This window comes from Oncorhynchus mykiss, chromosome 15 (assembly GCF_013265735.2).
Source record: "Oncorhynchus mykiss isolate Arlee chromosome 15, USDA_OmykA_1.1, whole genome shotgun sequence".
Taxonomy (NCBI): domain Eukaryota; kingdom Metazoa; phylum Chordata; class Actinopteri; order Salmoniformes; family Salmonidae; genus Oncorhynchus; species Oncorhynchus mykiss.
The window spans coordinates 16,298,235-16,313,613 of record NC_048579.1 but is presented as its reverse complement, the minus strand read 5'-3'; the positions used below and the strand labels follow the sequence as shown (position 1 = coordinate 16,313,613).

The 15,379-nt window shown below is 48.2% G+C and overlaps 1 protein-coding gene across 4 annotated transcripts in view; it reads right to left on the bottom strand.

Moving 5' to 3' along the window:
* Positions 1-1,827: 1,827 nt before the first annotated feature.
* The window catches only part of LOC110489703 (ras-responsive element-binding protein 1), an 81,961-nt gene continuing 68,409 nt past the window's right edge, over positions 1,828-15,379 (bottom strand). For 3 of the 4 annotated variants that reach the window (XM_036943879.1, XM_036943881.1, XM_036943882.1), the window contains 5 exons: positions 9,304-9,493; positions 5,919-8,628; positions 5,399-5,584; positions 3,665-4,465; positions 1,828-3,554 (listed from right to left, as the gene is read on the bottom strand). In XM_036943879.1, coding sequence (XP_036799774.1) covers positions 2,887-3,554; positions 3,665-4,465; positions 5,399-5,584; positions 5,919-8,628; positions 9,304-9,493 — 4,555 coding nt within the window. In that variant the 3' untranslated portion in view covers positions 1,828-2,886. The remainder of the gene's footprint in view (positions 3,555-3,664; positions 4,466-5,398; positions 5,585-5,918; positions 8,629-9,303; positions 9,494-15,379) is intronic. The other variant, XM_036943880.1, reaches the window with a different exon arrangement.

The following is a 15,379-nucleotide window of genomic DNA, read 5'->3' as shown; positions in this document are numbered from 1 at the left end:
AGCATTAGAAATAAAATCATGACTTGGAAGAACTTCTTGCAACTCAGGAAAATTAAGTATTGAATATGCATTTTATAAAGACCCTGAGAGCGAGAGAAAAAAAGAAAATCCTTAATTGAACAAAAGGTTTACATGCAAAACTAACCTAAAACTCACCCATTATACACAATTAATTTCACAGTTTTATACATATTTATATATCTGAGAAGAAAAAAAAATCTTTGCCAAACTAAAAAAGAAAAGAAAATAGATCCACATAGTCTATAAAACACGTACAATGGTGTACATAAAGCTTTAGAATCAATAGTGATAATCGAAGTTCCAGGCCGATGCTGGGCGACCATTTTGTGGATTTGAATCCATTATTCTCTGCAGCATCAATGTCGTAATCATAAATGGCTTCTCCTCAAGTCACATCTCTTCACCCCTCACTGGGTTTCCAAATAAATACAATAAAAACAGTCCATGTGCATTCTTATGGGACTCATAATCACACACCCACACAGGGACAAATGAGAGAAGCAGAGTCCCTTGACAGTGTTTTTTGAGGACAGGATTGCATTTTGCATTCTAGTCTGCCAATACTTTCCCAGTGCCTGAGAGCAGGGTTGGGATGGGGGAGATACCGTGGTACAGCCACTAAAGGACAGTCTTCTGCATGGAGTAGCAGCTTCGCCACCTGTCAACACCCCCCCCCCCACTTAATACTCTGTGTTACGTTGAAGTTCCAAACACAGCTCAGAAATTCACTTCGGTTCATTCTCTCTCTGATTGCTTAGCCGTTTATTGTCGTAGTAGTAGTAGTAGGTTTGTTTGTATGTTAGTGCCTGATGGGTAGTTGTCTGGCGGCGCCTGACTAGTCCAGTGCTCTCTGCTCTGTGGTTGTCCGTCAGCCTCCAGCCGATGCTGCCTGCGTCTTACAGTTCATATGTGCGCCATGAGGTTTCATATGTTTGCTTCTGAGGTTTCTTTATAGAAAATTACAAGGAAAAAAAGGAAATACATTTCTACAACATTCAGCCCTGCAAGGTGACATGATTGACATTTGAGTCCCACCTCGGAAATATACTCTTGGGCTAAGGGGGCGGTGGAAGGGGGGGTGAAGTGGGTGGTGGAAAGGGGGGGTGAGGTGGGTGGTGGAAGGGGGGGGGGGGTAAGGTGGGTGGTGGAAAGGGGGGGTGAGGTGGGTGGTGGAAAGGGGGGGTGAGGTGGGTGGTGGAAGGGGGGATGAGGTGTGTGGTGGAAAGGGGGGGTGAGGTGGGTGGTGGAAGGGGGGATGAGGTGGGTGGTGAAAGGGGGGGGGGGGGGTGGGTGGTGGAAAGGGGGGGTGAGGTGGGTGGTGGAAGGGGGGATGAGGTGTGTGGTGGAAAGGGGGGGTGAGGTGGGTGGTGGAAGGGGGGATGAGGTGGGTGGTGTAAGGGGGGATGAGGTGGGTGGTGTAAGGGGGGATGAGGTGGGTGGTGTAAGGGGGGATGAGGTGGGTGGTGGAAGGGGGGGGGTGAGGTGGGTGGTGGAAAGGGGGGGGTGAGGTGGGTGGTGGAAAGGGGGGGTGAGGTGGGTGGTGGAAGGGGGGATGAGGTGTGTGGTGGAAAGGGGGGGTGAGGTGGGTGGTGGAAGGGGGGATGAGGTGGGTGGTGGAAGGGGGGGGTGAGGTGGGTGGTGGGTATTGCCCAAACGGGAGGCAGCAGGGCGACTAAAGTTAAAGTAGACAAAACTGAGTAGTGTTCCACCTAGAGCACGAGGTGAGTTCTGCATATAAAATAACCCAGCAGAACCACGGGTAAGGCTTTCAGAACACAGTGACAGTCCTTTTGGAAGACGTCTAAATTAGCGGCAAGAAAATGAGTTGCCACTAGGGAAGAGGGGAAAATGGACACAAGCTCAACACACTGGTGGTAGTACAGACAACATGGGACCTCCGAGAGAGGTTTCTAGGAACGCTAGAGGGTGACGGTGAGAGATGGGGGAGATACACATATCAAGCCCCTTTGTTCAGGAAAAGCTCAATTTACGCAAAAACCTTATATCCCCCCACCGACACCTGAACGAATAACACACAGAATACTCCAAATGCAACATGGTCAACGCACATGGAATTAAATGAGAATGATTCTGAAAAAACACACTGTTCAGGCAAATATTGCCCATATTACTTCTGAAAAGATAGAGAGCCTATGGGAAGAGGGCATGTTAAAAACCAAAGACAAAAGCAGAGTTCTTGGTTGCGGCAGGTTATCCATTGTCAAGTCTGTTTTCTTTGAGTCACCTGTCCCCTCACACCAAATCACGTCACAGTTCATTCATGTATTCTGCAAACAAAAAGAGAGACTGTGGACGTTGGTAATCAGGGATGAGGGAGTAAATCAAGACGAAGGAGAGAGAACAACGGCAGTCTTTTTTCAGGACACCTTTATGACAGCCTGACAGTTGTCTGCTTTAGCGGTGTTTCCAGTTACATGAGTGACTATCTCCACTGCTGTGAACTGACTCAGTCTCTGCATTGTTTTTAAGGTACGACTGTGGTTTAAATACACAATAACGGTTATTTTACGTCTGTCACACACTTGATCATGTCATAAATCGGTCATGGTAAATGAGATATCATTTATTGCTTATTCAAAGGTCATTTCTATATAGACTCCAAAAACAATTATGTAATCATCATAAAAAGCTATAAAATTAGATCCTCCGTAGATACATGTAGATAAAGATATAGCAAAAAAAATAAAAAATAGAAGTAGTAAGGCACTTAGAAACAAGGTGTTTCTTCTTGATTTCATCGTCTTGCATTATTGGGGGGGGGGGGGGGGGGGGTACTTCTATCTTATGGCACTGTGGCACATTCAGCGTTCCACTGCGTAAAGAGAACCAGAGACTGGGGCTCCCTCACTCCACGCCCACCAAGGAAGCCTCGCCGGCAGGTAGGATGAACTCCCGGGGAGGCTTGGTGTGGATCTCCAGTAGGCCTTGGATGAAGCCTTCCGATGGGCCCTCTGGGTCTTTCTCTGGGGTTACATCAGAGGGCTGTGGGGTGGGGGACTCTGTGGAGGATTCTTTGGGGGTTTCTGTTGCTGGTTCAGTGGCTGTAGTACTAGCTGTTATTGAGGCTGATTCTACAGCAGCTAGATCTACAGCTATTTCAGAGACGTTGTCGGAGGCCTGTTCTACAGATGGGTCCAGAACAGGTTCCGAGCCTGGTTCCGAGGCTGGCTTAATGAGCAGCTCAGCCACGGCCTCCGTAGCTGACTCAGACTGGGCTGGTTCAGTGGTGGACAGGGACTGGTCCGGGGATGTGGAGCCTGGTAGAGGGGCCTCTTTCTCAGCTCCCTCCCTGGCCACTCCAGTGCCCTCGCTCTCGTTCTCTGAAGGAGGACATGTGCTGGTTGGGGTGCACTCTCCCTCCTCGCTAGCCGAGTCTCCGGCCGGGGCCTCTGCCCCGTTGGCATCAGCTCCATCGCTGCCCCGCGGCTTCAGGTGGATCCGCTGGTGCCTCACCAGGCTGTGCTTCAGGGTGAAGGTGCGCTCACACGTCTGGCACTTGTAGGGTCTCTCGCCTTAATAAAAATATAAACAGGTAAATCAATAGTCACACATACACAAGAGCAGGGCCAGGTATGAATATCTTTAAAGAAAGTAAAGCTACAACAATAGCATTAACTAGTACCTGTGTGCGAGCGCATGTGTCTGGTCAGATCCTGCAGTGACCAGAATCGTTTGCTGCACACGTTACAGATCTTCTTCCTCTTGTCTGCTTTGCTTCCCGACCCTCTTCCCACCTCTCCTTCTCCGTTCTTTGGTTCTGCCAAGCCCCCCTCCTCATCGCTCCTCTCCTCCTTCTCTTTCTCCTCCTCCTCCGAGCCGCTGTCCATCACACTTCCCGCTCCCTCGCTTTCCGGAGCCTCCTTCTCTCCCTCCTCCTCCTGATCCTCCTCCTCGGTGGTGGCTGTAGTAGCATTGGGGAGCTCTGTGCCTAGCCCGGTCCCCTCCGTTCCACAAGCCTCCTCGGGGGGTGCACTCTCACAAAGGTGAGCCTTCTCATGGCGAGCCAGGGTGGCGGCGTAGCGGAAGTTCTTCTTGCAGTTCTTGCAGGTGTACTTGGAGGACTCTTGGTCCTGCTGCTGGACGTCCATCACCCTCTCCGGCTCGGCCACCACCACCCTTTCTCCACCCAGGGAGGTCTGAGGCTGCTCGCCATCCGACGAGAACTTGAAGTCGATGAGCTTGCTGGCGAAGTTGAGGTCCAAGCTCTTGTTGCTCTGTGAATCATTGTCGTCATAGTCTTCATTTTCATAATTATTGTTGGTTTTGTTGTTGCTAGGTTGCGGTTCCATCTCCCCTAGCAGCTGCTCAGCAATGTCTGGTGTTTGGTCTGCGTTTGGCGACTCGTATGCGTCGCCTTTCTGATCAGGGTCCATGCTGCTCAGATCCAAAACCTCTCCTGCAGTCTGCTCATTCTCGGAACTCTCTAGAAAAAACACAAAATGAACCGTCAAATTACAAATTGATTATTACAGAATAGCAATATAGTACAGTACTACAGTACAGTGCAGTACAATACTGTATAGTACAATACCGTATACTACAATACCGTACAATATATTATAATACTGTATAGTACAACACCGTATACTACAATATAGTACAATTCCGTATATTACAATACCGCATACTACAATACAATATGTTACAATATAATACCGTATATTACAATACCGCATACTACAATACAGTACAATACCACATACTACAATACAGTACAATACCACATACTACAATACAGTACAATACCGAATATTACAATACCATATGTTACAATATAATACCGTATATTACAATACCGCATACTACAATACAGTACAATACCACATACTACAATACAGTACCACATACTACAATACAGTACCACATACTACAATACAGTACAATACCACATACTACAATACAGTACAATACCACATATTACAATACAATACCGAATATTACAATACCATATGTTACAATATAATACCGTATTTTACAATACCGCATACTACAATACAGTACAATACCACATACTACAATACAGTACAATACCACATACTACAATACAGTACAATACCACATACTACAATACAGTACAATACCACATACTACAATACAGTACAATACCACATACTACAATACAGTACAATACCACATACTACAATACAGTACAATACCACATACTACAATACAGTACAATACCGAATATTACAATACCGTACACTACAATACCGCATTCTACAATACAGTACAATACCGTATATTCCAATACCGCATACTATAATACAGTACAATACCGAATATTACAATACCGTACACTACAATACAGTATACTACAATATCGTATACTATAATACAATACTATACAGTTTCTTACCTGCGCTGTCGTGTGAACCCTCATCGCCGTTCTTGGATACTTGGCCGTTGCGGCGCAGAGAGCGGTTGGTCACGCCGTGCTTGCGCAGCAGGTGGCGCTCACAGTTGGACTTGGTGGAGAAGAAGGCGTCACATTTGGGACAGGGGAAGGGCTTCTGACCTGTAGCCGACAGCACATTAGAGAAGACTGAACGTCACATAAGAAGTATTAGGGACATGTTGTGGACCCACAGGAAGTTTTAAATATGCAAAATGCACGCAGTTAGACCCTTTAGAAAACCTGTCAAATTAATAGTACAATTCCAAGAAATGAATGAGTTATCTTGTATAACGTTTTTCTACATTACTGAACAGTATCTTCCAGGTATCATTACATCGTTGTGACTTGTCTATTTACGCAGTATTTCAACATGACTTATTATGACAGCTGTGTGTTGGGTATTTGGGGAGTTATCCAATCTGTCTCAGCCAGCTGTGTGTGTATGTATGTGTGTGCGCGTGTGTGTTTCCCGATGGCTCACCAGTGTGTGTGAGCATGTGTCTCTGCAGGGAGCTGGCCCAGGGGAAGACCCGGGGGCAGAAGGGACAGGTCATCTTCTGCACTGAGTTGGAGTAGGCATTCTTCTTCCCTCCTTTGGACTGGGGTGGCACAGACTGAGGCGGTGACTCTTTCTCTTCCTTCTCCTCTCCCGGGCTCTGTCTCCCCTCGTTCCGCCTTCCCAGCTCCGCCACCCCCGTCTGCAGGTAGGTGCTAAACTTGTTAGCGTCGGTGGTGGCAAGCATCTTCTCCACGCTGGCGAACTCACCACTGGATTCCAGGTCCAAGCCGCTGCCTGTGTTCTGCTCGAGCGTGGACACACAGGCAGGTGCCATAGTCTTGGCCTGGCTCACTGGCTTCTTTCTAGTGCGCTTTCTGGACAAGCCCTCTAGGGGGAGCTCTTCCATCGATGTTTCTGAGCTGTTGTCACCCCCAGCTGGACGGTCCGGTTCTGTCTGGAGGCCGTTGAGGGCGGCAGGAGCCTTGTTATCTGGCTCCCTCTTGAGTAGGTCTGGAGCCCCCGAGACAGAGGAGATGATCTGGGCGATGGAAGCCAAAGGGGGAAGCTCTTTCAGAGAGCAGGATGAGGAGGTAGAGGCTGGTTTGGGCAGTAGGGGCTTGAGACGGAGCGCCCGGCCTGTGGTGGTGCCAATGGGGAACGGGGAGGGGGTCACTGGGGGGAGCTGGTAAGAGCCAGACTGGGGGGTTGTCAGCTTCTCCTCAGTGCTCTTGTCCAGCTGAAGGGCTGAGGGGAGGTGGTCCAGTACGCTGGGGAAGGGCAGCTCCTTTTTGATCTCTCTGCGCTCCACGCTCACCGGGACAACAGCGGTGGTGTCTGTCTTCAGCCTCTTGCTGGGGTTCTTGGGGATGGACAGGTCAATAGGTTCCATGGAGCAGTCGTAAGCTGCTGGGCTGACCGTCTCCAGTTTGATCCCAGGAGACCCGGTCAGGCTACCCGCAGTGCTGCTTGTCCCGCGGCTCTTGTTGGAGAAGTCCAAGGGCTGATCCAGGTCACCAGAGGAGGAGTAGATGCTGAGATCCTCCACCTTGACCGGCTGCAGGGTGGCAGTGGGGTTGGGCGTGAGGCCGTTGAGAGCCAGAGGGTTGCTGGGACTGGCCCTGGAGGTGGAGGCTGTGATGGCGGGGAGAAGGGTGGCGATGTGCTCCTCGATCTCCCGCTCCTGCACCTCTGGGTGCTGCTTGAGCATGTGGTGGATGCAGTTCCTCTTGGCCAGGAAAGCCGCCCCGCACCGCCGGCACTCAAAGGGCTTGCGCTGGCAGCCGTTGTGGGTGCGCAGGTGGATCTGGAGAGCCCGGTAGCTCTTTAGATCCTCACCGCAGAAGCGGCAGGCGGTGTCGCCAGCAGCAACCAGCTCCAAAGGATCCTGGGTGGTGGTTGACGAGACGTACTTGATGTTCTTCTCAATCTCTTTCCGTGTGTTCTTCATGTGCTTCTTGCGCAGGTGGCGCTCGCAGTTGGCCTTGACGGTGAAAGGGTAGTGGCAGACGCGGCACACATAGGGGCGCTCGCCGCTGTGCGTGCGCAGGTGGCGGATGAGCGTGGCCTTGTCGGGTGCGACGTAGTCACAGATGTTGCACTGGTGCGGTAGTATGCCCAGGTGGAAGCGCATGTGCGCCTGCAGCACCCCGGAGAAGGCAAACACCTGGTCACAGAAACGGCAGGGGTAGGATGCCTTAGCACCCCCGCGGTTGGCCCCTCCTGACCCCTTCTTTCCCCCGGCCGCCTGGCCCTCCTCTTGTTTGATCTGCAGCTCCGTCAAGTCGTTGGGCATGTGGGCATCGCCCATGCAGTCCGCCTCCATCTGCATCTTCTCCAGGGAGGCCTGGCTGCCCGAGGAAGAGGAGGATGATGATGATGATGATGAAGACTCTTGGGGCATATTGAGCAGCTGGCTGGGCGGCGGGGGCAGGCTGGGGCTGATGCAGCCCAGGGAAGCCTGCTGGGTGCTCTGGAGCGGCGGTGGCGTGGAGGCAGCCGGGCTGGAGCGCGGTGCCACCATAGGCTTTGGCTTCAGCGGGGGCATGGGCTTGCAGCTGGCCGCCTGGGCCTGGCCGGACACTCCCTGGTGCGGGGCCTTGGCCAGTGTCGGCAGGAGGCCCATCTGACCGGGGGCGGCCAAGGCCACCTTCAGGATCTGCTGGATGTCAGCCAGCTCAATTAGGCCAGCCTCGCCACAGACAGGCTTGACAGCGGTGCTACTGTCCGACTGGAACAGGAAGCCTGTGGGGAAGGGCTGCAGGGAGAACAGGCTGAGGGCCTCCCTCTGGGACAGGCCCTGCAGGGACGAAGCAGCCACCAAGCCCAGGCCGCCCAGAAATCCAGAAGCTGTGGAAGCCGCCTCTTGGGGCAGGGTGGAGTCCGGAGGCTCCACCTGGATGACCCGGATACTGTCCAGCTGGGCTTGACGGACCTCATCCTCAGAAGGCTGAGGCTTGACCTGGGAAATGTGCTGCAGACCCAGGGATTCCAGGAAGCTGGCCTGCTGAGGGGGCGGGGTTGTCGGCTTCTCCTGGACCTCCTGGCCGCCCCCTACGGGCGACGGCTGCTGCTGATGAATGGTGGTCTTGTGCAGGTCTAGGGCCGAGTGTAGGGGGAAGGCCTTGTCGCAGGCCTCGCACACAAAACGGTGGAACTTGCTGGTGGACCGGCGGAGATTGGTTTCACACCAGACCTGTTCGAGAGACAGACAGACAGACAGATAGATGAGGTTAGAGTGTGGAAGAGCAGACTGAGGCCCTGTGTGCAGTGGAGGAAAAAGTACCTAATTGTCATACTTGAGTAAAAGTAAAGATACCTTAAAAGAAAATGACTCAAATAAAAGTGAAAGTGAAAGTCACCCAGTAAAATATTACTTGAGTAAAAGTCTAAAAGTATTTGGTTTTAAATGTACTTAAGTATAAAAAGTTAGTATAAATCATTTCAAATTCCTTTTGTTAAGCAAACCAGACAATTTTCTTTTTTTACAGATAGCTAGGGACTTCAACATTCAGACAATTAACAAACAAAGCATGTGTTTAGTGAGTCTGACAGATCAGAGACAGTAGGGACAACCAGGGATGTTCTCTTGATAAATGTGTGAATTAGACAATTTTACTGTCCTGCCAAGCATTCAAAATGTAATGAGTACTACTGAGTGTCAGGAAAAATGCATGGAGTAAAAAGTACATTATTATGCATGGAGTAAAAGTTGTCAAATATGAATAGTAAACTAATACTTAAAAGTATTTTACATAACTGCTTGTGTGAGAGATGACCAACATACTAGTGGTATCAGTTTCATAATCATATTAATTAGTAGTATCAGTAGCATCAGCAACATTATTCTGTCCATAACTTCTCCTCTGACCTGGGCGATGTGAGAAAACTTGCGGCAGGAGAAGTCGATAAAGGCCAGGTCGTTGAAGCCAGAGGGGATGGAGGGGTTGTTCTGGATGAAGGGCCGTCCGCCGGGGTCCGTGGGCATCTTCTTGTGGATGCCGGCGTTGTGCCGCAGCAGGCCGCGGTGGGTCCGGAAGGAGAGGCAGCACAGGTCACACCTAGAGACAAGACACAGAAATATGATGCTATATAATACACCTAGAGACAAGACACAGAAATATGATGCTATATAATACACCTAGAGACAAGACACAGAAATATGATGCTATATAATACACCTAGAGACAAGACACATAAATATGATGCTATATAATACAGCATTTTTTTTTACTATGTTGTAGTGCTGTGTTGTAGTTGGGTGTAAGAACACACTTAAATCAAATCATATGTAAATTAAATCATGTGTGTGGATAACTCTCAGCACGTCCTCTGGCAGTGATGGAGCGGACCTCGTTAGGCGCTGAGAAGGACAGCTGCTCAGTGTCTCCTAGGGCCAGCCCTCTTATCGGCCACCCTGTGTCGAGGTGCCCGAGGGGGATTACACACAGCTTTATCAAGGCGTGCGCATGGAGACACACACCAGCTAATTATTAGAACGAAAACCTACAGGATGGTAGCTCTCCAGGAACAGGGCTGGGATTTAGGGGTGTCCTGACATGGCCATAATAATATTCGTACTCGTATCCGTAAATTCACAGTTGATACTTGTGATTCGGAAAAACTGAAATTATTTATGCCTAAGTAGATGTTGACAAAATGCCTCCTTGCACATTCTTATTACAAAAAAAGCTGCGGATTAGGAGCAGCGCCTGTCATGTATGTATGTATGTACGTATGTATGTACATTGGGGCAAAGTATTTAGTCAGCCACCAATTGTGCAAGTTCTCCCACTTAAAAAAGATGAGGCCTGTAATTTTCATCATAGGTACACTTCAACTATGACAGACAAAATGAGAGAAATGAATGTATGCACTCACTACTGTACGTCGCTCTGGACAAGAGTGTCTGCTCAATGACTCAAATTCGAAAATAAACAAATGTGAAACTGTATCTGCATACCAATCCTTTGATTGATCTCAATCATTTATGGGAATAGCCTACGCACTTACATCTTCTTGAGTTAGAGCAGATGGTGTTAACAAACCTATGAACCTTTCTTGTATTTTGCTTCAATCAAAGCATATATCCTGCCCAGTGGCTCTGTTGAGTTTTGGGCGCATGCACATTTTTTGGGGGCTATTCAGCTTCAGCTAACCATCCTAAAATCTCATCAGAAATGCTATGCTATTATATTCGGTTTCGTTATGTAAAATACTCATTAATTGTTATATGATCTTGCAAAACATTGATTCAGCTTTGATCTAACTTTACGAAACAAGCACCATTGTGAGATGATGATGATAATAATAATATCACATCATCATCACAAATAAAAGATTAACAACAATAAGTGATGTAGGATATTAGGACTAGGCAACAGATCTGGATAAGTATTATAAATGGTTGGAGCACTAAATAAACTTTGATTTGATTAGCGTGAACACATGGTTACAATATACAGTGCATTCGGAAAGTATTCAGACATCTTACCCTTTTCCAAATTTTGTTACGTCACTTATTCCTAAAATAAATACATATTTTTCCTCATGAATCTACACACAATGCCCCATAATAACAAAGCAATTTTCTTTGCAAATTTATAAAAGAAGTTTGGAAGCACCAAGACTCTTCCTAGAGCTGGCTGCACGGTCAAACTGAGCAATTGGGGGAGAAGGGCCTTGGTCAGGGAGGTGATCAAGAACCCATTGGTCACTGTGACAAGTTCCTCTGTGGAGTTGGGAGAACCTTCCAGAAGGACAACCATCTCTGCAGCACTCCACCAATCAGGCCTTTGTAGTAGAGTGGCCAGATGGAAGCCACTCAATAAAAAAGGCACATGACAGCCCGCTTGGAGTTTGCCAAGTCACCAAAAAGACTTTCAGACCATGATAAACAAGATTCTCTGGTTGAACTCTTTGGCCTGAATGCCAAGTGTCACGTCTGGAGGAAATCTTGCACCTTCCCTACAGTGAAGCATTGTGGTGGCAGCATCATGCAGTGGGGATGTTTTTCAGCGGCAGGGACTGGGAGACTAGTCAGGATTGAGGGAAAGATGAACAGAGCAAAGTACAGAGAGATACTTGATGAAAACCTGCTCCAGAGTCCTCAGGACCTCAGACTGGGGCAAATGTTCACATTCCAACAGGACAACAACCCTAAGCACACAGCCAAGACAATGCAGGAGTGGCTTCGGGACAAGTCTCTGAATGTCATTGAGTGGCCCAGCCAGAGCCAGGACTTGAACCTGATCGAACATCTCTGGAGAGACCTGAAAACCGCTGTGCAGCGATGCTCTCCATCCAAATTGGCAGAGCTTGAGAAGATCTACAGAGAAGAATGGAAGAAACTCCCCAAATACAGGGTTGACAAGCTTGTAACATCATACCCAAGAAAACTCGAGGCTGTAATCGCTGCCAAAGGTGAGTCAACAAAGTACTGAGTAAAGGGTCTGAAAACTTATTTAAATGTGAAATGTTATTGTATTTATCAAATTCTAAAAAACTGTTTTTGCTTTGTCATTATGGGATTATTATGTGTAGATTGATGAAGGGGAAAATACAATTTAATCAATTTTAGAATAAGGCTGTAACGTAACCAAATGTGGAAAAAGTCAAGGGGTCTGAATACATTCCGAATGCACAGTACTCAATTACAGAATAAAGAAAACAGAGAGGTTAACTATCAATTCATTGAAGATTTAAAAATGCATTATTACCTTCAACTTGGCCCATTTCACATTTCCAATTTCTCACCCTGACATACCAAGCAAAGAAAGGGCCCTGCGTCTCAACCAATAGCTAATATACTCTAAATATCCCAAGCAGGGCAACAGCAATCAGAGAGGGTCAGGCTTTGCGGTGGCCACTCTGGTTTGGATGTCCTTGGCAGAACGGTGTCGCCATAACCAAGTGTTCACATATCGTTCGGGGTTCCACTGCGCAAGAGGGGGTTGGTGAATTTAGATTTTATTTTCAACATTCTGGTTGGCCAAAGTTGTCAAGCCTCCAGCGGGCCATCGTAGTGCACACATGTAGCCTACAGTTCTTCATCCTTCCTACCACCACCAGAGAGAATACCTACATCTAGGCTGCTGTAGCCTACAGTTCTTCATCCTTCCTACCACCACCAGAGAGAATACCTACATCTAGGCTGCTGTAGCCTACAGTTCTTCATCCTTCCTGCCACCACCAGACAGAAGACCTACATCTAGGCTGCTGTAGCCTACAGTTCTTCATCATTCCTGCCACCACCAGACAGAAGACCTACATCTAGGCTGCTGTAGCCTACAGTTCTTCATCATTCCTGCCACCACCAGACAGAAGACCTACATCTAGGCTGCTGTAGCCTACAGTTCTTCATCATTCCTGCCACCACCAGAGAGAATACCTACATCTAGGCTGCTGTAGCCTACAGTTCTTCATCATTCCTGCCACCACCAGACAGAATACCTACATCTAGGCTGCTGTAGCCTACAGTTCTTCATCATTCCTGCCACCACCAGACAGAATACCTACATCTAGGCTGCTGTAGCCTACAGTTCTTCATCATTCCTGCCACCACCAGACAGAAGACCTACATCTAGGCTGCTGTAGCCTACAGTTCTTCATCATTCCTACCACCACCAGACAGAAGGCCTACATCTAGGCTGCTGTAGCCTACAGTTCTTCATCATTCCTGCCACCACCAGACAGAATACCTACATCTAGGCTGCTGTAGCCTACAGTTCTTCATCCTTCCTGCCACCACCAGAGAGAATACCTACATCTAGGCTGCTGTAGCCTACAGTTCTTCATCATTCCTGCCACCACCAGACAGAAGACCTACATCTAGGCTGCTGTAGCCTACAGTTCTTCATCATTCCTACCACCACCAGACAGAAGGCCTACATCTAGGCTGCTGTAGCCTACAGTTCTTCATCATTCCTGCCACCACCAGACAGAATACCTACATCTAGGCTGCTGTAGCCTACAGTTCTTCATCATTCCTGCCACCACCAGACAGAATACCTACATCTAGGCTGCTGTAGCCTACAGTTCTTCATCATTCCTGCCACCACCAGACAGAATACCTACATCTAGGCTGCTGTAGCCTACAGTTCTTCATCATTCCTGCCACCACCAGACAGAAGACCTACATCTAGGCTGCTGTAGCCTACAGTTCTTCATCATTCCTGCCACCACCAGACAGAAGACCTACATCTAGGCTGCTGTAGCCTACAGTTCTTCATCATTCCTGCCACCACCAGAGAGAAGACCTACATCTAGGCTGCTGTAGCCTACAGTTCTTCATCATTCCTGCCACCACCAGAGAGAAGACCTACATCTAGGCTGCTGTAGCCTACAGTTCATCATCAATCCTGCCACCACCAGACAGAAGACCTACATCTAGGCTGCTGTAGCCTACAGTTCTTCATCCTTCCTACCACCACCAGACAGAAGACCTACATCTAGGCTGCTGTAGCCTACAGTTCTTCATCATTCCTACCACCACCAGACAGAAGACCTACATCTAGGCTGCTGTAGCCTACAGTTCTTCATCATTCCTGCCACCACCAGAGAGAATACCTACATCTAGGCTGCTGTAGCCTACAGTTCTTCATCATTCCTACCACCACCAGACAGAAGACCTACATCTAGGCTGCTGTAGCCTACAGTTCTTCATCATTCCTGCCACCACCAGACAGAATACCTACATCTAGGCTGCTGTAGCCTACAGTTCTTCATCATTCCTGCCACCACCAGACAGAAGACCTACATCTAGGCTGCTGTAGCCTACGTATTTATTTGGTTTGTCATTCTATCGTTTCTCATGGAATTTTTGTGGTAATTAAATATAATTTATTTAGAATGGATCAGAATTTATTTTCCGTGTATTCTCAAATTGAAAATGGTCCCCCAGCACTACACACCTGCCCAGCCACCCCTCATCCCACACACCCAGCCCCCTCCTCCATTCCCTGTGGTTTCACACCTCTGTGAGTATGTGGTGGGTACACAGTACACATTCATTGTGTATGCATGTGCGTGCTTGTGTATACCTGTGAGAAAGACTGTGTGTTTTCGGTCTCTCACACAGGTCTGCGAGAGCCGTCTAATCTCACAGAGGTTGGCTCAAGCCCAGAGAATTTTGCTGCAACTAAAGGGTGTGCGTTTGTGAGTCTGTGTACGTTTGTGTTTCAAGTTTTATTAGTCATATGTACGGGATACACATGGTATATTCACCGTCCAATGAAATGCTTGCAGGTTCCTCCTCGACAACGCAACAAGAATAAATAAAATATAAGAATACAAAGATAAAAGTAAATGGCTCAATACAATTGAAAATAAAGTGTGTGTGTGTCTCTCCGGTGTGTTACTGCATGCCAAATGAGTCGTTTCTCAGCTTCTTAGAAATCGTGTACACCGGGGTACCCAAGCCAGCCAGTGCAGCCATATCCTATTAACTGGCCCTCTCAACTCTTGTGATTAACTGGGATTAGGGCTAAATTTGCAGCACTTCCTACAATAATCAGATTGCTGCCCAACTCAACTACAGAAAGCTGCATCTGCCTCCTTTTCAGTTCAGACAAATACATTCCTATGTGTGAGTTATGCGCGGCTATCCCAAGTTGGAGTTTGAGTTTGGAATTGAGTCGCTATGGTGATCTGGAGATCGTGATTTGTCCATGGAAAACCGCTCCCCTCCCCCTTCCGTTGTCCAGCCAACCGCATCACGACGCCTCCCCTCTGACTCATTAAACCCCCAACTCCATCCCTCCCGCCCTTTCCGGGGATAGCCTTCCTGCTGACTTTTCCCACTTTTTAGGCCTCAGGGCCTGAAGAGAGGGGTCAAAATTGGCCTTGCAGCACAGTGCTTTGAAGTTAAACTCTGTCAAGTGAAACCTTTAGTCTGAAGGTGATTTGATGGGTTAATCCATGATAACAAAGCATTTAAAACCATTTTA